The sequence below is a fragment of the Erythrolamprus reginae genome, chromosome 5 (assembly GCF_031021105.1).
Source record: "Erythrolamprus reginae isolate rEryReg1 chromosome 5, rEryReg1.hap1, whole genome shotgun sequence".
In the NCBI taxonomy this organism is placed as follows: domain Eukaryota; kingdom Metazoa; phylum Chordata; class Lepidosauria; order Squamata; family Dipsadidae; genus Erythrolamprus; species Erythrolamprus reginae.
In genome coordinates this window covers 18,203,150-18,230,272 of record NC_091954.1, presented here as the reverse complement: position 1 = coordinate 18,230,272, position 27,123 = coordinate 18,203,150, and the positions used below count along the sequence as shown (strand labels likewise).

General features: G+C 41.2%; 1 protein-coding gene across 1 annotated transcript in view; it reads right to left on the bottom strand.

Moving 5' to 3' along the window:
• Positions 1-26,582, bottom strand: part of MYPN (myopalladin) — a 77,969-nt gene extending 51,387 nt beyond the window's left edge. Inside the window, exons 1-6 of the mRNA XM_070752178.1 lie at positions 25,732-26,582; positions 20,304-20,479; positions 18,142-18,193; positions 8,275-8,425; positions 6,233-6,304; positions 5,121-5,262 (exon numbers count right to left, since the gene is read on the bottom strand). Of these exons, the coding sequence (XP_070608279.1) occupies positions 5,121-5,262; positions 6,233-6,304; positions 8,275-8,425; positions 18,142-18,193; positions 20,304-20,479; positions 25,732-26,582 (1,444 nt within the window). The remainder of the gene's footprint in view (positions 1-5,120; positions 5,263-6,232; positions 6,305-8,274; positions 8,426-18,141; positions 18,194-20,303; positions 20,480-25,731) is intronic.
• Between the last annotated feature and the right edge of the window lie 541 nt (positions 26,583-27,123).

Below are 27,123 nucleotides of genomic sequence, written 5' to 3'. Positions count from 1 at the left end.
TGGTAGCAACCCACTGGTGATGTCACGGTGATGTCATCGAAGTGGATCGGTCGGTCTGTGGGCGCCGCCATCTTTTTTTTTGAATGTTTTCTCCCTCCCTTTAATTTTTCTTCTGTGCATGCACAGAAGCAAAGATTCCAGCACTGCCCATTTGTTGCCATTTTGTTTTTGGCGGTTTTTCTTTGGAATTTTTTTTGGGGGGGTTACACTGCATATACATGCACACACATGTGGTGTACCCATGTGGCAGGGGTGGGCAGCAGGCAGGATGGGGTGGAACGCAGTTCCATCGGCAGAAATGAATCTGTGTGCTCAGCACCAGCTGACTATCCCCTTTGCGTGGGCGGCGGGGAAACCCCGATCTTCAGCTCCTCGCTGCTGCGGCGCTGCCGAGCAGATCAGCTGCTGGGCGGCCGAAGAAACCTTCCCTGGGTCTTCCCCGCCGCCCACGCAAAGGGGAAACCCCGATCTTCGGCTCCTCGCTGCTGCGGCGCTGCCGAGCAGATCAGTTGCTGGGCGGCCGAAGAAACCTTCCCTGGGTCTTCCCCGCCGCCCATGCAAACTCCACCATCTGCGCATGCGCGGCCATGGAAAAAGGGTGCGCATGCGCGGATGGTGTTTTTACTTCCGCACCACTATATCGCGAAAAATCGAGTATCGCGAGGGGTCTTGGAACGTAACCCTCGCGATACTCGAGGGATCGTTGTATAGGCCAGAATATGCATACAATAGTTATAGCCACAATATTTTCATTTCATTCCTTTTCTCTCTTGGTGAAACCCAAACCTGAACTTGCTTCAAGATTTACGGGCAGAGTTTAAATGTTTTACCCTAGGTGCAGAGGTGGTATTCAGCCGGTTCGGACCAGTTCCGGTGAACCGGTAGTAGCAATCTGCGGGTGCCGCCCTGGTGCTATGCCATTCTATTTAGGCATATTTTGAAGCCCTGTGCATGCATACAAGTTGTGCACTCTCACATTTGCGAACCAGTAGGGAAAGTAAATGAATATCACCCCTGCCAAGGTGGGCAAAGGGTAACAATCCAGAAAATTACCAATTCACCAAAACATTATTTGCTGTTCTGTGCAGAATATTGTTCAAGAAAGCCTATGATGGAACTGTGTGTAACTTTGGGAGTTTCAAAACAAAATTCTCTTAGTTGTATCAATTTTTTTATACAATGCAAGCGGTTGTATTGTTCATATTGTACCAACAGATATGATGGTTTGAGGCTGCTTTAAATCATTCTTCTCCCTGCTTTATCACTTTGATCTGTAACGTGGAGACAATATTAATATCGGTCCGTCTGATGTGCTTTGAGAAAAGTAGCAGTCCCAATTATTACCACTAATTCTATAGTGCACGAGATACAGAGATACCTCGTCTTACAAACACCTCGTCATACAAACTTTTCGAGATACAAACCCGGGGTTTAAGATTTTTTTGCCTCTTCTTACAAACTATTTTCACCTTACAAACCCAAGCCGCCACCACTGGGATTCCCCGCCTCTGGACTTCGATTGCCAGCAAAGCACCCGTTTTTGCACTGCAGGGATTCCCCTGAGGCTCCCCTCCATGGGAAACCCCACCTTCAGATTTCTGTGTTTTTGTGATGCTGCAGGGGAATCCCAGCAGGGAAATCCCAGCAGCACAAAAATGGGCGCTTCACTGGCAATGGAAGTCCGGAGGTGGGGTTTCCCAGCAAGCGGAGCCTCAGTGAAATTGCAGCTTCACAAAAACACAGAGGTCCGAAGGTGGGGTTTTGAGGACTTTGGTGTTTTTGCGACGCTGCAATTTCGCTGAGGCTCCCCTCGCTGGAAACCCCACCTCTGGACTTATTCTGTAATATTCTAAAGTGCAAAAACTGGCGCTTCGGCTGGCAAAAGAGATTAATTTTGGGCTTGCACGCATTAATCGCTTTTCCATTGATTCCTATGGGAAACATTGTTTCGTCTTACAAACTTTTCACCTTAAGAACCTCTTCCCAGAACCAATTAAGTTTGTAAGATAAGGTATCACTGTAATGGTACAGTGGTACCTCTACTTAAGAACTTAATTCGTTCCATGACCAGGTTCTTAAGTAGAAAAGTTTGTAAGTAGAAGCAATTTTTTCCCATAGGAATCGATGTAAAAGCAAATAATGCATCTGAACCCATTAGGAAAGAAATAAAAGTTCAGAATTTGGGTGGGAGGAGGAGGAGGAGGAGGAAGAGGAGGAGGAGGACAGTTGCTGGCGAAGGAAGAAGGTGAGGTGAGGGGAATCAAAAAAATACAAAACTTTTAAAAAAGAGGTAGTCTGAGGTGGCGAGGAGGAGCACGCGCCTCCCATACACCCGGAGCGAGACTGCCTCCCATACGCTGCGCCAGAGAGAGAAACCCAGAGGGAATGGCAGGAAACTGGCTGGACCTTCATGCTGCTCTCAAATTTCCTGGGAAATTTTTCCAAGCTCTGGTTCTTAAGTAGAAAATAATTCTTAAGAAGAGGCAAAAAAATCTTCAACACCTAGTTCTTATCTAGAAAAGTTCTTAAGTAGAGGAGTTCTTAAGGAGAGGTACCATTGTACTTTAAAAATGCTGTTTTCACAGAATTTATTTACAAACATTGGCTTGTCGCATGCAGCAAAAAAATAAATAAATAATCCCATCTTCTGTAATACTACACTACAGGTAGTCCTCGACCTAAAACCGTCCATTTAGCAACAGTTCAAAGTTACTGCTGACCGTTTTTCACGACCTTTCCGGCATCCCCAACAATCGTGTGATCAAAATTCAAATGCTTGGCAACTAGTTCATATTTAGGAACATTGCTGTGTTCCAAGGTCATGCAATCACCTTTTGTGACCTTTTGACAAACAAAGTCAACATTCCTTAACCGTTAAGTTACTAAATTATCAGCTGCAGTGATTCAATTAAAAACTGAGGCCAGAAAGGTTGTAAAACAGGGCAGGGTCCACTTAACAAATGTCTCACTGAACCAGGGGTGGGTTCCTCCTGGTTCAGACCAAATCGCCAGCGAACTCTTGGTGCACTGCATGTGCAGCTATGGGTCTATGGAATGCGCTCAGGAAGCAAAATCTTGCAAGGGACGTGCGCAAGAGATTTCGGTGATTTTTTTTGCTTCCATGCATGTGCAGAAGTAAAAAAATCACCAAAATCTCACACGTGTATCCCGTTGCACAATTTTACTTCCTGTGCATGGGCAGAAGCAAACTCTCACAGGAACACGCACATGCGACAAACCAGAAGCCCAAAGCTGTGCACGCATCTCTAGTTTTACTACTGATGTGGTGTCCTCCTCTGTACCACTAGGAACCCTGTTGTGATTCCGTCTGAGGCCCCTCAGGGAACGGCTGATCCTCTACCGGCTTCCTGCTCAGAGGGGGAGGATGAGGAACAGGAGGTTCAGGCAGACGGGGAGGAGGAATCTCAGGCTGAGGGAGAGGGAGGACAGCCAGAGTCCCCCGAGGGGGAGCTCTCCCCAGCAAGCAGCCTGGATTCCTTAGATGAAAATGCACAAGCAATCATCGATCTCCGGCAGAGAAGAGCAACACAACGAAGGGGACAATTAGCCAGGTACTTTCAGCACTAAAGAGGCAACAGCTGGGTTTGGGTGTGGTGCTCTCCGGAAAGGCTGAAAAGGCAGACCCACCCTTCCTGGCTTGTGGAGTATTATCTTTGGGAGTCCTGGGACCTGGCTGTGATCTTTGGCGTCTTGGAATTCTGGTTTGTGACTTTGAATACTGAAACCTTGGGGGGAAAAGGTGTGGGTCTTATTCTCTACAGTGGTGGGTGTGCCAGCAAGAAGTCTGCTGTATTGTTTGGCCGTCAGGACTCTGCTGTGAAGTCTCATAGCCTGCCTGTTGGGAAGAACAGGTTTTTCTCTGTGTTTATTTTTCAAACTATAAAGTGCCTTTGTTTGTACCAGTGTGTCTGGCTGTTTTTTCCAGTTGGTGTTGAAGTCTGGGGGCACCCAGACAGAACAGAACCCGATACTGTTAGCGACTTTCTGATTACGTAATTTTGGCATCACGGATTCTATCTGTGTCTGTCCGTGCATGCTGCCATCTTTTTTTGGTAATTTTTGGCGATTGTTTCATTATGTTTCATTATCCTCATCTTCTTCCATGTAAAAAGCCTTCCAATCTGCCCATGGACGAAAACTGTTGTGGTTAGCTCTGGCCCAGCTCCTGCCCCAAGGACTGTGGATGTAGGGGAGACATCCACATGCTGCAGGCCTGTTTTGCCCCCGGTGGAATCTGATGATGAAGGCTCCTCTGACCAATAAGACATGAGTGACAGGGAGGAGGAGAGTGTGGCAGACAGCTCAGAAGGAGATCAATTATCTAGCTCCTCCTTGGATTCAGAACAAGAGTTAATGATACAGCCACGCATGCGGAGAGCGATGCATAGGCAACAACAACTGAGAGATTATTATCACAGAAAATGAGGCCACCTGTGGTTGGGTGGGGCTGTGGTAATTAGTGAGGCTGCTATAAATAGCAGCCTGTGGGTTTGGCCATTGTGGAGGATTATCTGATCGTTGTGTTTCGTGACTGCTTTACTGACTTTGACCTTTTGTGTGCTGATTTTTCCCCGCTTTGAAACTAAACCAGGGCAAAGTGTGTTTCACTTTGTGAAAGAAGAAGGACTGTGAATTGCCTCACAGCTGCAAGCTAAGTATCACAGAACTGATAAGCGACTTGTACAAATTACCAGTTTGTTCGGAGATGAGTGCTCTTTGCTATACCAAAAGAAGGCTTAGTTTAAGTGAATTTTCATTATAAAGAACATTGTTTTGAATTTTCAAACGTTTGTGTGTCTGGTACCTGTGAAGTTTTGGGAGAATTCTACCAGAGAGCCCGACAGAACAAAAACCGACCTTTATTTCTTCATCCGAAGCACAGCTGAGCTCCTCAGCAGTGTTTCGGCCTGAAACCACCTTCTGAGCATGTACGGAAGTGAAATTACTGGAAGGCGTGAGCGCAGCATGCGCAAAATGTCACAATGCTCATCGGTAGTAGAGGTAAGCGGAACCCACCCCTGCCCTTAACAGCAGAAATTTGGGGCACAGTTGTGAGGACTCGAGGACTACCTGCAGTCCATAAAAACTAAAAAGCATACTTTTCTGTAATATTCTAAAGTCTGGAGAATCTTCTATCAATGTGCCTTCTCTGTACCACTCCACTTTTGGAGAAGGAGCTCCTTTCACCCGACATTCAAAGACAACCAGCTGACCCTCAGAGGCTGATATATTTTGTAGCATCTAAAACAAAAACAGACATGATGATCTTTTAAGGTTTTCAAGAAGATTACATAGGTGTGAATAAAGTGAAGTCAGCTTTGCGTGAACTTGCTTCTGGTCACCGAGTGGATACATCTGTGTTGTTTTCCTGTCATGATTTGCCATTGGTCAGTTTCCTACTTTAATTTACAGCCCAAGATTTCAAACATGGTTCCACCTAAGTACTGACCTGAGGAATCCCTGCTTATCTTTCTACATTAACCCAGGTTGGCAGTGTACTACTTACCTGTTAAAGCTGTCAATGGAAAATAGTAGGACAGAAGTTTTAAACTGCAATATACTACGACATCTTGAATAGAATAGAATGGAAGGGACCTTGGAGGTCTTCTAGTCCAGCCTTCTGCTTAGGCAGGAAACCCTACACTACTTCAGATAAATGGTTATCCAACATCTTCTTTAAAACTTTCAGTGTTGGAGCATTCACAACTTCTGGAGGCAAGCTGTTCCACTGACTAATTGTTCTGTCAGGAAATTTCTTAGTTCTAAGTTGCTTCTCTTCTAGTTTCCTCCCATTGCTTCTTGTTCCACCATCAGGTGCTTTGGAGAATAGCTTGACTCCCTCTTCTTTGTGGCAACCCCTGAAATATTGGAGCACTGCTATCATGTCTCCCCCTAGCCCTTCTTTTCATTAAACTAAATTTTCATTAAACACCTTTTTCCTAATCTGTTGTTTTCTAAATGAATTAGAATCTACTACCAATTTTATCTTCACTGACGTTGCTATTAAAAGATGGGAGATTGTCATCTGGAGAACTTCCTTAATTTGCACAGCAGAAATATCTAATATTTTCAGATATTTGTGCTTAAGATGTACGGATGTAAAAGGACACGCACGTTGATGCTACCATCGCTAAGCTTTTGAAAGGTATTTTAGGATTGGGTCATCACATCTAAAATACTTATTTCCCATTATGAGAAGAGCTCAAATCACCTTGGTGAACACAGGAGCAGCTATTAGGGGTCTTCCGTCCAGTCCTTGTAAATAATTAGTAGGGCTCTGATTCTAATAGTGAAACAGAGAAACAAAAGTTAAGGCATATAATATATGGTAGGCATGACATTTTTGCTTGGACAAAAAGCTGATGAATGGAGAGAACTATATGAAGAAAATATTTTCAAAATTGTGTAGACGTTGCAGGAGAACATCTGTAAGCATGAGATCAAAGTCTAGGTGATATGGATTCCAACCTTGTGGCAATTTTCAAAGGATCGCTGAACATAAGGGTTAGAAGGAAACATGTATTTGTTCATTTGTTTCCTGCTTCTATTGCTTTTACAAATAACTAATCGGGTGCCCTAAGCACTATACACTGTTTCCCTGAATATAAGTCACTCCCAAAAGTAAGACATAGGAGAGGTTTCGTAGAATTGCCTAATATAAGGCATCCCCCCAAAAGTAAGACCTAGGAGACGTTTCGTTTCTCAGCATTCCCGAACAGAACATATATAACACTTCTGTCCATAAATTGCATCTCAAAACGCTGCATCAATCAGATTTAAAACACATCCAGCACGCACCCAACATGTGTATTTGGATGCGTTTTTGCTGCAGCAGGATACAGGATACAATTCATTGAAAAAAAATAAGACATCCCCTGAAAATAAGACGTAGCACATCTTTGGGAGCAAAAATTAAAATAAGACGCTGTCTTATTTTCGGGGAAGCAGGGTACCAAACTGATAAACAGGGAAACAAGGATGGAAACATAAAAGTGTCATTAGATGGGCACTTTCAAAAGGGACAGATTATATAATAATAATAATAATTATTATTTATTAGATTTGTATGCCGCCCCTCACAACAATAACGAAGACAATATAAGAACAAATCTAATAATTTAAAAAACACTAAAAAACCCATTATTAAAAGCAAACATACACACAAACATACCACGTATAAACTGTATAGGCCTGGGGGAGATGTCTCAGTTCCCCCATGCCTGACGGCAGAGATGGGTCTTAAGAACTTTACGAAAGGCAAGGAGGGTGGGGGCAGTTCTAATTTCCAGGGGGAGCTGGTTCCAGAGGGTAAGGGCCGCCACAGAGAAGGCTCTTCTCCTGGGTCCCGCCAAACGACATTGTTTAGTCGACGGGACCCGGAGAAGGCCAACTCTGTGGGACCTAACTGGTCGCTGGGATTTGTGCGGCAGAAGGCGGTCCCGGAGATATTCTGGTCCTATGCCAAGAAGGGCTTTATAGGTCATAACCAACACTTTGAATTGTGACCGGAAATTGATCGGCAACCAATGCAGACTGCGGAGTGTTGGTGTAACATGGGCATACTTTGGGAAGCCCATGATTACTCTCTTAGCTGCATTCTGCACGATCTGAAGTTTCCGAACACTTTTCAAAGGTAGCCCCATGTAGAGAGTATTACAGTAGTCGAACCTCGAGGTGATGAGGGCATGAGTGACTGTGAGCAGTGAGTCCCGGTCCAGATAGGGCCGCAACTGGTGCACCAGGTGAACCTGGGCAAACGCCCCCCTCGCCACAGCTGAAAGATGATAAGATAGATGATTTCATATTTAATTAGTTGAAAGTGGAGGGCAAGGGGTGCAAAAAGACAAATGAATCAGAAAATGGTTTGATTGAAGAGGGGGTTGAGGGTCACATCCTTGATAATGATGATTATTTTTTTTAAAAAGCACTAATGAAACTGAGAATAGGTGTGATCCGAAATCCTGGAATAGGCAGAGTAAGAAAAGAACTAGAACGGAAATAAAAAAGTTTGGAAAGATTCTATACTTGAGTAGAAAGAGAGGAAAGGAGAAATGGATTACAAAAAGAGAAGAACAAAAATCCTTGGGGATTGTTAAAGATGGTATCTTTGAGAAGGGATAATAGATTATTAAATATGCATTGATTATGGAATGATATAATTAGATCCATTTAGGGGTTGTTTTAAGATATGTATGTTTTTATGAAATTTTATTAAAATATAGAACTACAGTATATAGAAAGAGGCAGACTTACCTGATACACAGGAACTGAGACAGGATATTTCATCAGAGGTTGTGGTTGAATGGCTTCTTGATGGGTTGCAGAAGAATTAGTAAGAAGAGGAGCGGGTGGAAGAGGAGCAGGAGGAGGTGCAATGGGTGAGGTCTTAGTCTGGTTTTGATACCTGGGAAAAAGTCGGAAAAAGCTAATTGACAAAAAAAGAAAACAACATGAGTTTGTGAAGGCTGAAACTACCTTTATCCATTGAGCTTGAGTGATTTTTTAAAAAAAACCTACCTTGATAGATTGGGAAGTTCTGTCATACAAACTTTATTTATTTATTTATCTATCTATCTATCTATCTATCTATCTATCTATCTATCTATCTATCTATCTATCTATTTATCTACCTACCTACCTATTTATTTATTTATTTATTTTGTCCAATACACAATGAGGGTTTTACTGGGTATATATCTATATACACATAGTAAAATACATTATGAAGGTTATAGAGGAGATACTCATAGTAAAATATATCTAAGAAATAATAGAAAAGAAGGTATAGTAATAGAACATATCAATGAAAGAATAGAAGAAGAGATATAGGAATAGAAGAAAGGTATAGGAGATATAGGAGAGCAATAGGACAGGGGATGGAAGGCACTCTAGTGCACTTGTACTCACTCCTTACTGACCTCTTAGGAATCTGGATAATCTAAGGGTAAAGTGTTGGGGGTTTGGGGATGACAAACCCAGTAATGAGTTCCACGCTTCGACGACTCGGTTACTGAAGTCATATTTTTTACAATCAAGTTTGGAGCGGTTAATATTAAGTTTAAATCTGTTGTGTGCTCTTGTGTTGTTGTGGTTGAAGCTGAAGTAGTCGCTGACAGGCAGGACGTTGCAGCATATGATCTTGTGGGCAATACTTAGATCTTTTTAAAGGCGTCTTAGTTCTAAACTTTCTAGGCCCAGGATTGAAAGTCTAGTCTCGTAGCGTATTCTGTTTCGAGTGGAGGAGTGAAGGGCTCTTCTGGTGAAGTATCTTTGGACATTTTCAAGGGTGTTAATGTCTGAGATGCGATATGGGTTCCAAACAGATGAGCTGTATTCGAGGATGGGTCTGGCAAAAAAATTTTAAGCTCTGGTAAGTAGTGTGAGATTGCCAGACCAGAAGCTATGTAGGATTAGGTTTACAACTCTTGAAGCCTTCTTGGCTATGTTGTTGCAGTGGGCTTTGGCACTTAAATCTTTTGTTATTAGTATACCAAGGTCTTTAACCGAGTGGGGATTATCTGTGATAATTTGATTATTCAGTTCTTATTTGGAGTTCAGATTCTTCTTCCCAATGTGTAGGACAGAGAATTTGCTAGTTGAGATTTGGAGTTGCCAAAGCTTCTCAAAGTATCCTTGCCCCTGTTCTGTCTGGGTCCCCCCAGATGCCAACACCAACCAAAAAGAGTATCCAGACACACTGGTAAAAAGCAAAGGCAGTTTATATACTTGAAAGCAAACACAGGTAACAAAAACTGTTCTTACAGACAGGAACACGATGAAGCTTCACAGAGGTTTCACGAAGGCCAGGCAATAAAACAGGATTCTTGCTGGCAAAAACAACACTGGAGATAATAAAACCCACGCCTCCCCCAAGTCTTCCAGACTTCTAGGCCACAAGCCAAGATCAGAGACGCCAAGAATTGAAGCAAGGTCACAGGACTCCCAGTTGATAACTCTCCACAAGACTGTAAGGGCGGGCCTGCCTTTTCAGCCCTGCTGAGGAGAACCACACCCAAACCCAGCTGTTGCCAATTCAGGGATGGAAATACCTTTCTAATTGGCCCCGTCTTTGAGCTGCACGTCGCTGCCTCATGTCTATTATAGCCTGTGCGTCTTCATCCAATGAATCCAGGCTACTAGCTGGGGAGAGCCCCCCCCGGGGGTCTCAGGCTGCTCTCCCTCCTCCTCTTCCTGACGTTCCTCTCCCCCGTCTGCCTGGTCCTCCCCCTCCTGTTCACTGTCCTCCTCCTCTGGGCATGGATCCGGCAGAGCTCCAGCCGGTCCCTGAGGAGCCTCAGGCTGAATCACAACAGCCCCCAAATGTGTCTCCTCCTTTTTGTCTTTATTAAACATTACAAGGAAGTTCTGTGGTTTGATTCCTTGCTCTGTGTGGGAAACAGGAATGAGGAGCAATTTTTTCCTCTGCTTGAGAGGTGAAAGATGTGATGTTCCATCTGCTCCTGAGGGAGTTAAAAGCAAGGATGCCCTTCAGGGGTGACATTCTATTGTTTCCCCCTACCGGTTCTGTAGGTGTGGCTTGGTGGGTGTGGCTACATGGGAGGGAGTCATGTGACTGAGCTGGCATGGCCAACTGGATGTCACTTACAGTCACAGCACCATCCTGCCAAGCCACACCCACAGAACCGACAGAAAAGTTCAGCCAAATTTTCTACCATTCCATCTGTATAGTCTGGAGGACAGAAGGAAAAGGGGGGACATGATCGAAACATTTAAATATGTTAAAGAGTTAAATAAGGTCCAGGAGGGAAGTGTTTTTAATAAGAAAGTGAACACAAGAACAAGGGGACACAATCTGAAGTAAGTTGAGGGAAAGATCAAAAGCAACATGAGAAAATATTATTTTACTGAAAGAGTAGTAGATCCTTGGGACAAACTTCCAGCAGATGTGGTAGATAAATCCACAGTAACTGAATTTAAACTTGCCTGGGTTAAATATATATCCATCCTAAGATAAAATACAGAAAATAGTATAAGGGCAGACTAGATGGACCATGAGGTCTTTTTGTGCCGTCAGATTTCTATGTTTCTAGCTATTTCTCGCTTCCTTCTTATATTTGCTCTGTGTGTATGAGCCAAAGAAGGAGGAGAGAAGGAGTGAATGGGAGAGGCGGGGCATAGAAGAGTGGGGCCAATCAGTGGTGCAGTTTACTGGTTCTCCGAACTACGTATGATTGCCATCACTGGTTCTATAGTTCTAAACCTGTTGAATTTTGCCTGGATGTCCTTGAATTAGATTCTGCTCCAGGTGATAACATTCATGTCTCCTCAGAAGATTATGATTATGGTTTTATGATTTTTTCCTCTGCTTCCCAGTCCAGCCCTGGGATTTTGAGGAACTCACCTCAGTGTACTAATGTAAACAATAGAATGTCAATAATTTTAGAAAAAATCAAATATTTTGAGTGTTGCTTCAAAGGCTCAGAAATTACTAGCTGATTTCTTCAAGTTCTTCAAGTTTCATAGAAACATAGAAGTCTGACGGCAGAAAAAGACCTCATGGTCCATCTAGTCTGCCCTTATACTATTTTCTGTATTTTATCTTATGATGGATATATGTTTATCCCAGGCATGTTTAAATTCAGTTACTGTGGATTTATCTACCACGTCTACTGGAAGTTTGTTCCAAGGATCTACTACTCTTTCAGTAAAATAATATTTCCTCATGTTGCTTTTGATCTTTCCCCCAACTAACTTCAGATTGTGTCCCCTTGTTCTTGTGTTCACTTTCCTATTAAAAACACTTCCCTCCTGGATCTTATTTAACCCTTTAACATATTTAAATGCTTCGATCATGTCCCCCCTTTTCCTTCTGTCCTCCAGACTATACAGATTGAGTTCATGAAGTCTTTCCTGATACGTTTTATGCTTAAGACCTTCCACCATTCTTGTAGCCCGTCTTTGGACCTGTTCAATTTTGTCAATATCTTTTTGTAGGTGAGGTCTCCAGAACTGAACACAGTATTCCAAATGTGGTCTCACCAGCACTCTATATAGCGGGATCATAATCACCCTCTTTCTGCTTGTTATACCTCTAGCTATGCAGCCAATCATCCTATTTGCTTTCCCTACCACCTGACTGCACTGTTCACCCATTTTGAGACTGTCAGAAATCACTACCCCTAAATCCTTCTCTTCTGAAGTTTTTGCTAACACAGAACTGCCAATACAATACTCAGATTGAGGATTCCTTTTCCCCAAGTGCATTATTTTACATTTGGAAACATTAAACTGCAGTTTCCATTGCTTTGATCATTTATCTAGTAAAGCTAAATCATTTACCATATTACAGACGCCTCCAGGAACATCAACCCTATTGCACACTTTAGAGTCATTGGCAAATAGGCAAACCTTCCCTACCAAACCTTCCCCTATGTCACTCACAAACATATTAAAAAGAATAGGACCCAGAACAGACCCTTGTGGCACACCGCTTGTAACCTGTCTCTGCTCAGAATACTCGCCATTAACAATAACTTTCTTCAAGTTCTAGGCATCCTAGTGGTCCACAAACTAATACAAGTCTTCCATATTTTCCCATTATTGTTAATCTGCACGAGTGGTTCTTTGCAATGATCAGAATATATGTGAGTGGAGAGATGGCTACGTTCAGGCATTGAGAATTAAAAAAGGAAGACCCATTAAAAGTGGGAGCTCATATTTGGGGATTGGGCTGAGAATGGACCTTCACTGGCTAAGTCATTCTTAGAGCCTGGAAATAGGAATGGGGAAATATCACATAGCAGTGACTGAACAGACAGCTGCAGAGATCAGATTTTCTGATTGGCAAGACTTGCCACATTTTTGGCAAACATAATACTCATTTTCAATATATGAAGAATATTAAAGTTTATCAAGTGACAGGTGGATCTTTAGCAGCAAGAAAGGGAAACTCTAGTTAATTGAGACCTAATCCTTTCTAATCCTGTCCTTTGAGAACAAAAGTCTGAGAACAAAAGTTCTCAAAAGTAGTCTATTAACATTCACTTTTTTTCTTCTTGTGACTTCAATGAAGTCTGAGAAAGACACATTTCTACTTGGCCAGCCTTTTGAAGCAAATCTTACAAATTTGTTGGAATGAAAACAAACAAACAACCGCTTTCAAATGTTGAACAGAAGAGCTAAGAAAACCTTGTCTCCATTGTTCTGCCGGGCTCTCTGGTAGGAGCCTCCCAAAAATTCAAGGGTACAAATTGCAGACACACACACACGTTTGAAAATTCAAAACAATGTTCTTTATCACAAAATTCAAAATAAACTAAGCACTCTTTTTGTATTGCAAAGAGCACTCGTCCCAAAACAACCGGGTAGTCTGTACAATTTCCCTTAAGCAGTCATTAAGTACTTAGCTAGCAGCTGTGAAGAAACTTCACACCCCTTCTTCTTCCAACGAAGTGAGACACACACACACACACACACACATGTTGCTCTGCTTTGGTTTCAAAGGCGTGAAAAAAATCAACAAAGTCCAGAAAACAGCAACACACGATTCCTGAAGAACTGCGATCAGATACTCTTTCACCACGGCCAAACCCACACGCTGCTATGTATAGCAGCAGCCCTAATTACTGGAGCCCCACCCAACCACAGGTGGCCTCATTTTCTCTTGTAATAATCCTTAGTTGTTGTCTCCTATGCATCACTCTACGCATGCGTGGATGTGTCATTAATTCTTGTTCAGAATCCAAAGATGATACGGATGATTGATCTCCTCCTGGGCTGTCTGCCAAACTCCCCTCTTCCCTGTCACTCATGCTGCCTTGGTCAGAGGAGGCTTCATCAGCAGATTCCATCGGGAGCAAAACAGGCCTGTGGCATGTGGATGTCTCCCCCACATCCACCTGCACAGTCCTTGGGGCAGGAGCTGGGCCAGAGCTAACCACAACATCCATAAACCTGAAAATTTATCCTAAAGCCTTTGTGACTTTAAATATTGGAACAGTGCTATCATAATCACCCCAGTCATTCTCTTCATTAGACTAGACATACCCAATTCCTGCAACCATTCTTCTTATGTTTATCATCAGCCCCCTAACCATCTTTGTTGCTCTTCTCTGCACTCTTTCTAGAGCTTCAGCATCTTTTTATATCATAGCAACCCAAACTGGATGCAATATTCCAAATAAGGTCTTACCAAGGCAATATAAAATGGTATTAACACTTCACGTGATCTTGATTCTATCCCTCTGTTTATGCAGCCTAGAACTGTGCACATGTTGCACATGGCTGGCTCATAGTTAAATGGTTGTCCACTAGAACTCCAAGATCCTCTTGCAGTTACTACTGTTGAGGCAGGTACCTCCTATGCCAGTGATGGTGAACCTTTTTCCCCTCAGTTGCCGAAAAAGCATGTGTGCGCACTATCGCACATGTGCAAGTGCCCACACCCATAATTCAATGCCTGGGGAAGGTGAAAACAGCTTCCCCCGCCCCCTGGAGGCTGGAAACAACCTGTTTTCCAACTTCTGGTGGGCCCAGTAGGCTTCCCTGTAGGGTAAAAACGCCCTCCCCATTCCCCTGGAGGGTCTCTGGAAGCAAAAAACACCCTCCCTGAGCCTCTGTGCAAGTCAAAAATCAACTGGCTGGCACACATATGCATGTTGGAGCTGAGCTAGGGAAACGGCTCATGTGCCAGCAGATATGGCTCCAGGTGCCACCTCTGGTACCCATGCCATATGTTCGCCATCACTGACCTATGCTATACCTGTGCATATGATATTTCTTGCCTACATGTAAAACCTTGATTTTCTCTACATTGAATTTTATTTTGTTAAGCCAGGGCCTGTGTTCTAGACTGGCAAGATCCTTCTGTATTCTTCTGGAATATTGACTATTCCTGCCAGCTTGGTGTCGTCTGCTAATTTGATGAGTTCGCCTTCTATACCCTTGTCTAAGTGATTGATAAAGATGTTGAAGAGTATTGGGCCTAAGACAAAACCTTGGGGTATAGATAATTTTCTGTTAATCACCATCATCATCAGTAGCAGCAGCAGATGTTTTTGTTGTTTCACAGGTGATGACACCTAATCAATCTTTATATATTTGGAAGCTAAGTAATAGGTTACAGGGCTTCTGGTTGGGTAGGAAAGTTAAAAAGAGATCTCAGAAGAAGACAATGGCTAACCTCTTTGGCAGGGGTCCCCAAACCTTTTACACAGGGGGCCAGTTCACTGTCCCTCAGACTGTTGGAGGGCCAGACTATTAAAAAAACCCTATGAACAAATCCCTATGCACACTGCACATACCTTATTTTAAAGTAAAAAACAAAATGGGAATGTACTATTTAGAGGGGGGGAGAAGTCTGAAATTCATATATGTTTATGTTTTGTTTTTAATTTTCTTTTTACTTAACATCTGATTGTAGGTTTTCTTGGCTTATAGAAAAATATATAAAGAAAGAAGGAAGCACTTTGGCATAATGATTAATAAGTTAGAATCTAATTGGTGTATTTTTTGAAGGAACATTAAGGAGGGAATTTAATTAAAATAAAATGAATGTAACTGGATGACAAAATTAGAAAAAAAACTTTTGCAACTTTTTTGATGATTGATATGAGTTACTAACAAAATACCGCATTTTAGTCATAGAAAATTAGATGGAACCCTGTGTTGTGTCACTCACCCACGGGCCAGATAAATGGCCTTGGCGGGCCACATGCGGCCCACGGGCCGTAGTTTGGGGACCGCTGCTCTTTGGTATTGAGCCATGGTGGCACAGTGGTTAGAGTGCAGTACTGCAGGCTACTTCTACTGACTGCTGGCTGCCTGCAATTTGGCAGTTCAAATCTCACCATACTCAAGGTTGACTCAGCTTTCCATCCTTCCGAGGTGGGTAAAACAAGGACCCAGAGTTTTGGGGCCAATATGCTTTTCCTCTGTAAACTGCTTAAAGAAGACTGTAAAGCACTGTGAAATTGTTTTTATAAATGTAAATGTTATCTCTAAGTGCTTTTTAAAATTTGGAATCAGAACTGGACAAATTCATGAAACAACTTTTGTACCTCTAGTGATGGTTTTTTTCTTATAAATCATGGTTCCAGAAATACACTTCATCACTTTATATACAATGTCTGAATTTGAATCAGAAAAGGAGAGATATACAAAAGGAATATAATCTATCTAGATCGGGGGTGCCAAACTTGATTCCATTGAGGGCTGCAACAGGGTTGTGTTTTACCTTGGGAGGGCCAGTGGTGATGGCCAGGGGTATGTGGCCAGCTTGATGTCATTCATGTTGGGGGTGCCTGGGATGGCCCAAGCACTCTGCCAACAGAAACAGGCTCCCAAGCTCCATTTTTGGCTGCAATGGCCTTCTGTAACCCTCTGTCAGTGAAAATAGAGATCACAAGGGCTGTCCACAAGGACTCCATTGGAAATGGGAGGCGAATTTTTCTTGAAGAGTGGCCCAGGCGATGGTTTCTATGGTGTCTGGGTCGACCAGTGGAGAGGCTAGGCCAGTGATGGGCAACCTTTTGAGCTTGGTGTGTCAAAATTCATCAAAAAACCCAGCATAACTCGGGTGGTGTGTCACCTTGAGAAAAAAACCATAATTTTGTGCTAAAAGTGTCTGGTAACCGATTCCAGGCACTCCAAATTTCCTGTTCATAGTGGCACTCCCTCTTGATTCTCCAAGCGGCACCTTTCTAGATTCTCAAGCTTTGACCTCAAGTCAACAAACAAGCTTCGCCGAGTCTTACTTTCACTTTGCAGAATAGTCCCCGGACTCTTTTTTAAAAAAAAACTCCTGTAGGAGAGGGCGGGGCGCCTTTGCCCCAAAGACTCACTGAAACGGCGAATTCTCACGTGAATTGCAGGTTATTTCCAGAAGCCTGGGACAGATATCCTTGCAAAGGTTTGACAGAAAAAGCAAGCAAAGAGCAAACTTCAAAAGAAGGGAAAAGACGGGAGGGAAGGAGGAGGCAAAAGGAGGAAGGGAGGGAAGAAAGAAGGAAGGAAGGAAGGAAGGAGAGAGAGAGAGAAAGGGGCTCTTTGGAAGGAACAGGTTTCGTTCTAATGGAAAGAATCGGCTCACCCAATGAAAGGGAACACGAAGCGACGATATTTCTTCATCTGGAAAAATGGACACCTGACTTCCTTAACGGCCGCGTGTCACTGAAAATGGCTATGCGTGTCAGTGCTGACACGCGTGTCATAGGTTCGCCATCACTGGGCTAGGCTATAAATCATTGGGCCGCAGTAATTTAGAAAGATTGCTCGCTTTCTATCATCGTCAGCGTCGTGTAGATTGCTTGCTTGTAGGAAAATGCGGAATTTTGCCATGTAGGACGTCCACGATTCTGAGTCCGGGTTGTAGAACGCTGGTGCTTGAGCCATGACGGAGCTCATGGTTGCTTTAGCGGGAGTTCGACCTCCTCGTCGCCACTGTTAAATCTGTGCTAGGAGGCTGCTTCAGTTCAACAGGTTCCTTTTATTCATCTTGGTCGTACGAAACGCTCTCTACAACAATCAACTCCCAACAAGGGCAACGGCTAATCTGTTGCCCTATTTATACATTTTTGTTAGGCGGGAACGTTTTCAGACAACTGTTTAATTTTGGCGGTTCTTTTAATTCAAGCCATGTCTCAACCAATCAGCAATTTTACTGCTTATTTCTTTTTAGACATAACAGTGCTGTTTCACTGTTTCCAGGGCGGCCCCTTGGGCCAGATCCAAGCATCCCATGGGCCTGATCTGGCCGGCGGGCCTTGAGTTTACCCCCCTAGTGTGTAACTGCTTAGAGAGGGCTTTAAAAGCACTATGAAGTGGTGTATAGGTGCTGTTGCTATTGTTTCCTGCAATACCTACATAAAAACATTTGTTAATTCATCAGAGAGATTTCCAAAGAACCTGCTGCATCATTTTTCAAATAAAATTAATCCACTAATTTCTTTTTGGCTGATCCATAACATATCAATTCATATAACTAGCATATTGAAACCATAGATTGGGAAAATGAGGTGGGAGAGGTGGTTATTCCCACTCTTCTGATTCAATTCCCACTCACCCCAATTCCCTGCAATTGTTTTTTTTTAAATATGTAACAAGTTGGGAAATCTAATCCAAGAAGAGTCCACAAGTGTCCAAAATTCACACCATACTTACCGATCCATTTCTTCTTTGCTGTTGTCACTTTCAGATTCTGAAGATGAGGCCCCTGTGGGAAAACAAAGATTACTTCCATGGGGCACCAAATTTATTAATTTACTTATCTGAGTACAATGTAGACAGTTTGATGTTCGTTGTTGATGTCGCAATGATTTGGTGCAACTCGTTTGATTTATGGGTCTGGATCCTAATATCTTTGGAGACTTTCTTTACCAATTATATCTGTATAAGAAATGTAGTTTCCCCTTTGGGAGACACATTCAACAAACTCAAACTCAACCCGGATAAGACGGAGTGGCTGTGAGTCTTGCCTCCCAAGGACAATGAAAGAATATCTCAGTTCCCCCATGCCTGACGACAGAGGTGGGTTTTAAGGAGTTTACGAAAGGCAAGGAGGGTGGGGGCTATTCTAATCTGTGTGGGGAGTTGGTTCCAGAGGGCCGGGGCTGCCACAGAGAAGGCTTTTCCCCTGGGTCCCGCCAAATGACATTGTTTAGTTGACGGGACCTGGAGAAGGCCCACTCTGTGGGACCTAATTGGTCGCTGGGATTCGTGCGGCAGAAGGCAGTCCCGGAGATAACCTGGCCTGGTGCCATGAAGGGCTTTATAGGTCATAACCAACACTTTGAATTGTGACCGGAAACTGATCGGCAACCAATGCAGACTGCTGAGTGTTGGAGTAACATGGGCATATTTAGGGAAGCCCATGATTGCTCTCGCAGCTGCATTCTGCACGATCTGAAGTTTAACTACTTTTTTCAGTCCCTGCTAGGAAAATCAACTAGATTAAAACTGACTATCAGTTGTGTTGTAATAGAAAGTTTCAGTCCTCAGTGTAGTTAAGTAGAAGCCCCATAACATCATGTTCATTTTGTTGTCATCATACAAATGAATCAATTATGTTGCAACTCACATACATTATATCGTTTTATGATTATATTATAAAGCATAAGACGTCACATCTTCAGACTCCTAAGGGAAATATTTTAAAACTTGTTTGGCAACAGATATGGGTATAACGATTGTTGCTTCAAACAGACTTTTAAAAAAGATCAGGCAATATCCTCAAAATTGGATATTCCATGGTTAATTAGGTAAATTAGGTAATAGATATATGCTTTACAGATAGATATAGATGTATGTACACATACGCATGCATGCATGCACACACATTCTATAGGTGTATATTCCATATATCTATAGAATAGAATATCTATGTTTGCTTCTAGCATGAATGAAAAGCACAATGCCATAAAGAGATTGTAGTCTAGTGAGTTATTATTATTTATTTTATTATTATTATTTATTAGATTTGTATGCCGCCCCTCTCCATAGTGATGGCAGCTAGTTTTAACTTCTTCCAATTTCTCCCTATTAATAAAACCGAATTATGGTTCTCTTTCCTTTCCCTTTTTTTGATGTCTGCCATACAATTGTTGCTTCATTTATGTACTGAGACATTATGGCCAGTGGTGGGTTTCAATTTTTTTTACTACCGGTTCTGTGGGTGTGGGTTGGTGGGCATAGCTTAGTGCAGTGTTTCCCAACCTTGGCAACTTGAAGATATCTGGACTTCAACTCCCAGAATTCCCCAGCCAGCGAACGCTGGCTGGGGAATTCTGGGAGTTGAAGTCCAGATACCTTCAAGTTGCCAAGGTTGGGAAACACTGGCTTAGTGGACATAGCAGGAAAATAATTTTGTAAAATCTCCATTCCCACACTACTCCAGAGGAAGATTGCTGCAAAATCCCTATTTCCTCCCTATTAGCTGGGACTTGGGAGGCAGGGAATAGATAGGGGCGGGGCCAGTCAGAGCTGGTATTTACTGGTTCTCTGAACTACTCAAAACTTTTGCTACCGGTTCTCCAGGACTGGTCAAAACCTGCTGAAACCCACCTCTGGTTATGGCCATTGGCAATTGGAAAGAAAATGGGAAGACATTGACTGATCTTTGCTTTATAGTCAGGAAGACAACTATCATTATCCTTCAAATTTAGTGGTTTCATGTATGTTTTAAATAAGAGTAAGAATTATTTCTTAAATCTTGGAAAACCTGTTTCCATATCTCAGAACTTCATTTGAATTAAGGAAGCAGCAAATATATATTTTTAAAAGTTTTATATGCTGCTTTCCCTAGTTCAGTTTCAATCTACTATTACCTTCTACATAAATCTCTGCAGATGTTGAATCTGTCCCATAAATATTGGACGCAAAGCAGGAGTAACGTCCAGTGTCTTCTTCAAAAGCTTCAACAATAATTAGTGAATGCAGCTCTCCTGATTGGTTGATCTGAATATACGGTGAATTTTCAAGCTCTTTCCCTTCACAATACCACCTGCAAAACAAGGCAATGGTTTACCATCCCTTGACAGATGAATAGGAAAACATATTACAACAATATCAACAACTTACTAATCATCTTAAGCAGACTTTTCACTTAAATGAAGATAAAACAAAAGGTTAAATAACTGCTTGTACTTAGCTGTGGTTAAAAACTGAGCTGCATTATGTTCCAAGTACAGACATACTTGTTGAACAATGCAATCTGGAACCAGGGTCAGATAATAGTTAAATTGGTTGAAACTACAGATTCAAGTTTACATGTGCAAAATGGCATGAAATTCAGAAAATAATCATACTGTAGATCTATTACTATTTATTTATTAATTAAATTTATAGGCTGCCCAAACTCCTGGACTTTGTAACAGTTCTGGTATTAGCAGATTGATTTGGAAACATTCATATAGCCTTCCAAGAAAGACGGATTCGATCTTCATCCTTAAACAAAGATACATATGTATTGATCATATACAGTATACCTATAGAATATTTGTAGTTATGATTATAGGACAAACACATACACATAGATACATATTTTATGGCTGTATTTTTTATGTGTTAATTATAATTACTTACGTGTAAAATAGAGCAATTCAACTGTAGTTCACACACTGGAATAATAGATAAGAACACTGAAAGATCTACCATACTTTTCTGATATAAGACGCATCTTTTTCCTTCCTAAATATTAGGATACATCTGATACTCTGAATGTAGCTTTTCCCCCCCAGCCCTAACTAGCTGCTAACGATCTTCCCATCTCTTACCTTGCAGGCTCTTTCATAGTTTTTCTCTGTGAAGAATATTTTCCAAGCTCTTTGCAGGTTTTTTTTCATTGCTCTAACTTGCTCTGAGTAAGTTTCTTTCCAGCCCCAACCAGGTGCTAACTATGTTCCCAGCTTTTACCAGCTTGCAAACTCTTTCATTGTTACTCGCTGCCAAGAATGTATTCCAAACCCTGTCTTTGTAGAGTTTTTTTTCATTGCTTTACTTGCTCCAGATATTTCTTTCCCGCCCTAACCAGGTGCTATGAATGTACTCAAGCCCTTTCATTGTTACTCTCTGCAAATAATGTTTTCCAAGCCCTAAATCTTTGCAGGGTTTTTTCTCCATTGGTCTAACTTGCTCCAAATGTTTCTTTCCAGCCCTAACCAGGTGCTAATGATGTTCCTAGCTCTTACCCGTTTGCAAGCTCTTTCATTCTTACTCTCTGCAAAGAAAAATGTTTTCCAAGCCCTAGGTCTTCGCAGGGTTTTTTCCATTGCTCTACTTGCTCAGACTGTTTTTTTTCCAGGTGTTAATGATGCTTCCAACTCTTACTGACTTGCAAGCTCTTTCATTGTTACTCTCTCAGAATAAAAAAAAATTAAACCCTTAACCAGGGGATAAAATAATGCGTTGAAACTGACCAGACTAAGGACGCTAGCCAGATGAATATCTGATAAGCAGATTCGTTTCCCTATTTTCCTCCCCAAAAACTAAGATGAGTCTTATATTCCAGTGGGTCTTATACTCCGAAAAATATGGTATGTAGAATATAAATTTCGACACTGTTTACTGAATTATTCTGCTTATGAAAACAATGCTCAAAATAATGACAGTTAAGATACTGTCTGCATCCATGCGGTTTTTAAAAACAATCTACACTGAAGTTTAAAACTTGGGGAAAACATTTTTTTCCAATTTGACACTGATTTTGATTCCTCTATTGCACATCTTAGATGAAACTAAATTATTAGTTTTTTGAGTTTAATTGTGCAGTCCTCCGATATCTGTCCACTTCAAGAAAAAAATAACCAAAAAAATCAAGATGGTATCCCAAATCCATTGGAAATGGGTAGTTTAATAATTCAAATAAAGAAAACTCCATGATCAAAGCACAACAAATGTAACAACACACACACACACACACACACACAAACACAATAATAAAAAATCATAAAAATCATAACATAGAAACATAGAAACATAGAAGTCTGACGGCAGAAAAAGACCTCATGGTCCATCTAGTCTGCCCTAAAAAATAAAAAAGTCATTTCAATCATAGATCATAAAAATAATAAAAATAATAATAAAAATAATAAATAATAATAAAAATAATAAAAATAGTAAAAATAGTAAAAATAGTAAAAATAGTAAAAATAGTAAAAATAGTAAAAATAGTAAAAATAGTAAAAATAATAAAAATAATAAAAATAATAAAAAAATAAAAATAAAAATAATAATAAAAAATAATAAAAATAATAAAAATAATAAAAATAATAAAAATAATAAAAATAATAAAAATAATAAAAATAATAAAAATTGCACCAACAGTTTTGGTGTTTTTGACCCCTCCCAGATACCCCTCTATTGTAGCATTATGCTGATGTCCTATCCTTAATCTTCTTTTCAACAGACTTGCTTGGGATCTCCACCTGTAAAGTTTCTGTAAAAAGTTTTATTCTTTTGTTAACTTCTTTTCCCCATTTCCTTTTGAGAAAAGATCTTGGGTTCTTATCTACAAGGTTTTTGCTCATTCATAATTAGCACCATTCACAAGAAGTGGAAAACTTGCTATGATCAGAATGGTGTACTACTTGTTTTTGATGTAAACGCAAGCATTTCTCACATGAAACAAAATCCCCATAGTCACATAAGTAATGAATCAGACATGATAATATGCCACTTCGACAGGGTGCATTAATCTGTGTATCCTCCCTTGAGTAAATGCAGCTAAACTTTTTGTTAGTCTTTTATCTTACTGATGTAGTGTGTCAGACTTGGAAAATAATTAAGTCAATGTGATTAGGTAGCTAGGGGATAATTTGTGGTTAACAAAAAAAAAAGTTTCTGGCTGCTAATTTAGGGCAGAGATTTCATGGGTTCCTACAGTGTGTGTGTGTGTGTGTGTGTGAGAGAGAGAGAGAGAGAGAGAGTGAGAGAGAGAGAGTGAGTGAGAGAGAGAGAGAGAGAGAGAGAGATTCTCTCTCTCTCTGTGTGTATTTGTGTGTGCATGTATTTTTGTATGTGTATTAAAAGCCAGGATAGTAGCCACACAATTAAAGCCCCATTTCCCCTTTAAATGTATTGCACCTGCAACGACCAACAAAGGGATTGATTATCAATAAATATCTTGATTTTTTTTTAAAAAATGTCTTATGGGTGCCCCTGCAAGGATGGAAAAACATTTTCAAGTATTTTCTCTTTTACTGAAAGGGTTTTTTTTTAAAAAAAAATTGGAATGGAATGGAATGAAGCAAGTTTGCGCAAGGAAAACTGCTTCCATTTCCAATGTAAAAAACATCCCAAATGATTTTAAAATGGGTTACATATGCCAAGAAAATTTATCCGCAAAATGGTTGAATTTCTGCTGTATAATTTCAGATTTGGGGGATTTGGAGAGGGCTTAATATTTGCCTTCCACTCCTCTTCCACTGTTTTTGTTGAAAAAGAACATCACGAAGCTGAAAAATAGCCATTTTGCCACCGAATTTTCACCGAATGGTCTCAGAATTTTGGGGAAATTTATTTATTTATTTATCTATCTATCTATCTATCTATCCATTCATTCATTCATTCATTCATTCAATTTCTATGTCGCCCTTCTCCTGCGATACAGAGTGGCTTACAACAAAGTAATACAAACATATAGAAATTCAAATAAAACTACAGTCTAAAAATTCCCATAGCTAAAAGTCAAACAAGCAGATTCATACATCAACATTCAAGGAGCAAGGTATTAAAACTGCAGTGGTCTCATATCTGCTGGCAGCGGTGGGTCTTTAAAACTTTAGAAAAGATAGGAAGAGTGGGGGCAGTATGGATCTTTGGGGGGAGTTCATTCCATAAAGCTGGGGCCACCACAGAGAAGACTCTTCCCCTAGGTCCTGCCAGACAGCATTGTCTGGCTGACGGGACCTGAAGAAGACTGACTCTGTGGGTCATGACCTGCCGCTGGGGTGTATGAGGTAGAAGAAGGTCCCGTAAGTAATCTGGTCTGATGCCATGTATTAAATATAAGTCATGTAAGTCTGGGGTCTGCCCATTACTATCTTAAAAACAAAGGCACATGAAAGTTTTTTGCCTAAAAGTTTGCAGAACAGGGAGCAGGGGTCAAATCCCGTAGGTTCTGACAAGTTCTGGAGAACTGATAGCTGAAATTTTGAGTAGTTCAGAGAACCAGTAGTGGAAATTTAAAGTAGTTTGTAGAACCGGAAAATACTACCTCTGGCTGGCCACAGAGTGGGGTGGGAATGGAGATTTTGCAATATCCTCCCCTTGCCAGGCTTGGTGGGCCTGGCAAGGGGAGGATATTGCAAAATCTCCATTCCCACCCCACCAAGCTATACCCACCAAGCTATACCACGCCCATCAAGCCACGCCCACAAAACCAGTAGTGGAAAAAATTGGATTTCACAACTAGAGCGGAGACAGAACTAATGGAGATGTCGTTCATAAGTAACTCTCCCTTTCTAATAATCCGAAAAGGTACTGAAATACTGAAACAGAATTGTGTATGAGCAATGGTGGGGTCCTAGCATAGAACTGACCAAATAGTGAGGGTACTTAAGTACGATCACCCATTCCATGAAGACTTATTTTCAGTACATAAACATAGAAACATAGAAACATAGAAGTCAGACAGCAGAAAAAGACCTCATGGTCCATCTAGTCTGCCCTTATACTATTTTCTGTATTTTATCTTACAATGGATATATGTTTATTCCAGGCATGTTTAAATTCAGTTACTGTGGATTTACCAACCACGTCTGCTGGAAGTTTGTTCCAAGGATCTACTACTCTTTCAGTAAAATAATATTTTCTCGTGTTGCTTTTGATCTTTCCCCCAACTAACTTTAGATTATGTCCCCTTGTTCTTGTGTTCACTTTCCTATTAAAAACACTTCCCTCCTGGACCTTATTTAACCCTTTAACATATTTAAATGTTTCCATCATGTCCCCCCTTTCCCTTCTGTCCTCCAGACTATACAGATTGAGTTCATGAAGTCTTTCCTGATACGTTTTATGCTTAAGACCTTCTACCATTCTTGTAGCCCGTCTTTGGACCCGTTCAATTTTGTCAATATCTTTTTGTAGGTGAGCTCTCCAGAACTGAACACAGTATTCCAAATGTGGTCTCACCAGCGCTCTATATAGCGGGATCACAATCTCCCTCTTCCTGCTTGTTATACCTCTAGCTATGCAGCCAAACATCCTACTTGCTTTCCCTACCGCCTGACTGCAACAAAATAGCAACATGTTTACCTGATTTCAGGTGTTGGTATTCCTACTACAACGCAGTCCAACTGCACTTTGGTTCCTTCGGAGACTTCTCTGCTTTTCAGTTTCTGAGTAAAATGTGGCGGCTGACTTATTGGCTCCTCAGAATAAAAAGGCGCGGCAGCCGGTGTTTCTGGGCTTAATTCTGTATTTTCTAATGTATGGACCACTTCCACATCTGACTGTTGAGGATAAGCTGGGTTTTCCAGAGACGTCTGGATTTGATCTGACTCTTGAGATATTGGAACGCAAGGCCTTTCCCTGTTTTCAGACAAATTGTCTTGGTTGGCCTTGTGTTTAGATTCAAGTTTGCTCCTGTAGTTTTTGCATGACCTGGGCCTGATTTTTTTTGAACTGTGTGCTTTGAAAAGAGAAGAAAGTTCCTCAATAAAATCGGCAGCCTTGTTGAGCAATTCCTTCTTTGATTCTGTCTCCGACCCAAGCGGCTGCTTCTTTGAAGTCGGCGAAGTTGTAGATTGGCGCTGCTTCTTCTTTGAAATAATATTTTCAGTGTTTTTCAATTCAGAAGGTAAGAACACGTGGACCTGCTGTTCTTCCTCTTGGCTGTTCTCAGGTGGCTCTTGATTGATAGCTTGTCTGGCCAAATTCACACTCTCGTCTAGTTCTTCTTGGCTCAAAAAGGCAGAAAGATCCGAAAGTTCATCCTGGCCAGTTACCTCATCGGAAACCCTGGAGGTACACGCAGAAGGGACAGAATTCAGAGAAGATTCTGATCTATTCCTTTCGCTATTACTTTGACGGCTGTTTTCAGCTAAATAGCTCTCTCTCAGAAGTTGAGTTATCGAAGTTGAAGATTCAGAAGTATTGTCTTGCATGCTGTTAATAAAAAGTACAAATAGGACTATAACCTCATAAAATACATATTTTTCGAATACTACTGAGTTAAAGAAATGGACAGAGGTGTTTTTATTGTAGCTTTGCCCAATCAACAACTTTCATCGACCCCCCTCCCCTCGAGAATTAAGTTATCTCCAACAATCTGGAGCAATCAGGCTGACGAAACTGTCTTCTGGAATTGATCAATAAATACTGTATATAGTCCCTCTTTTGCTCCAGATTTAATTGTGATCTGATAAGGCTAGCATCTCTATTATTTGGAAGTACAGTGGTACCTTTAAAGAACTTAATTCGTTCTGTGACCAGGTTCTTAAGTAGAAACGTTCTTAAGTAGAAGCAATTTTTCCCATAGGAATCAATGTAAAAGCTAATAATAATAATAATAATAATAATAATAATAATAATAATAATATTATTATTATTATAATTATTATTATTTATTAGATTTGTAAGCCGCCGCTCTCTGTAGATTCGGGGCGGCTCACAACAGTGATAAAAACAATACATGGTAACAAATCT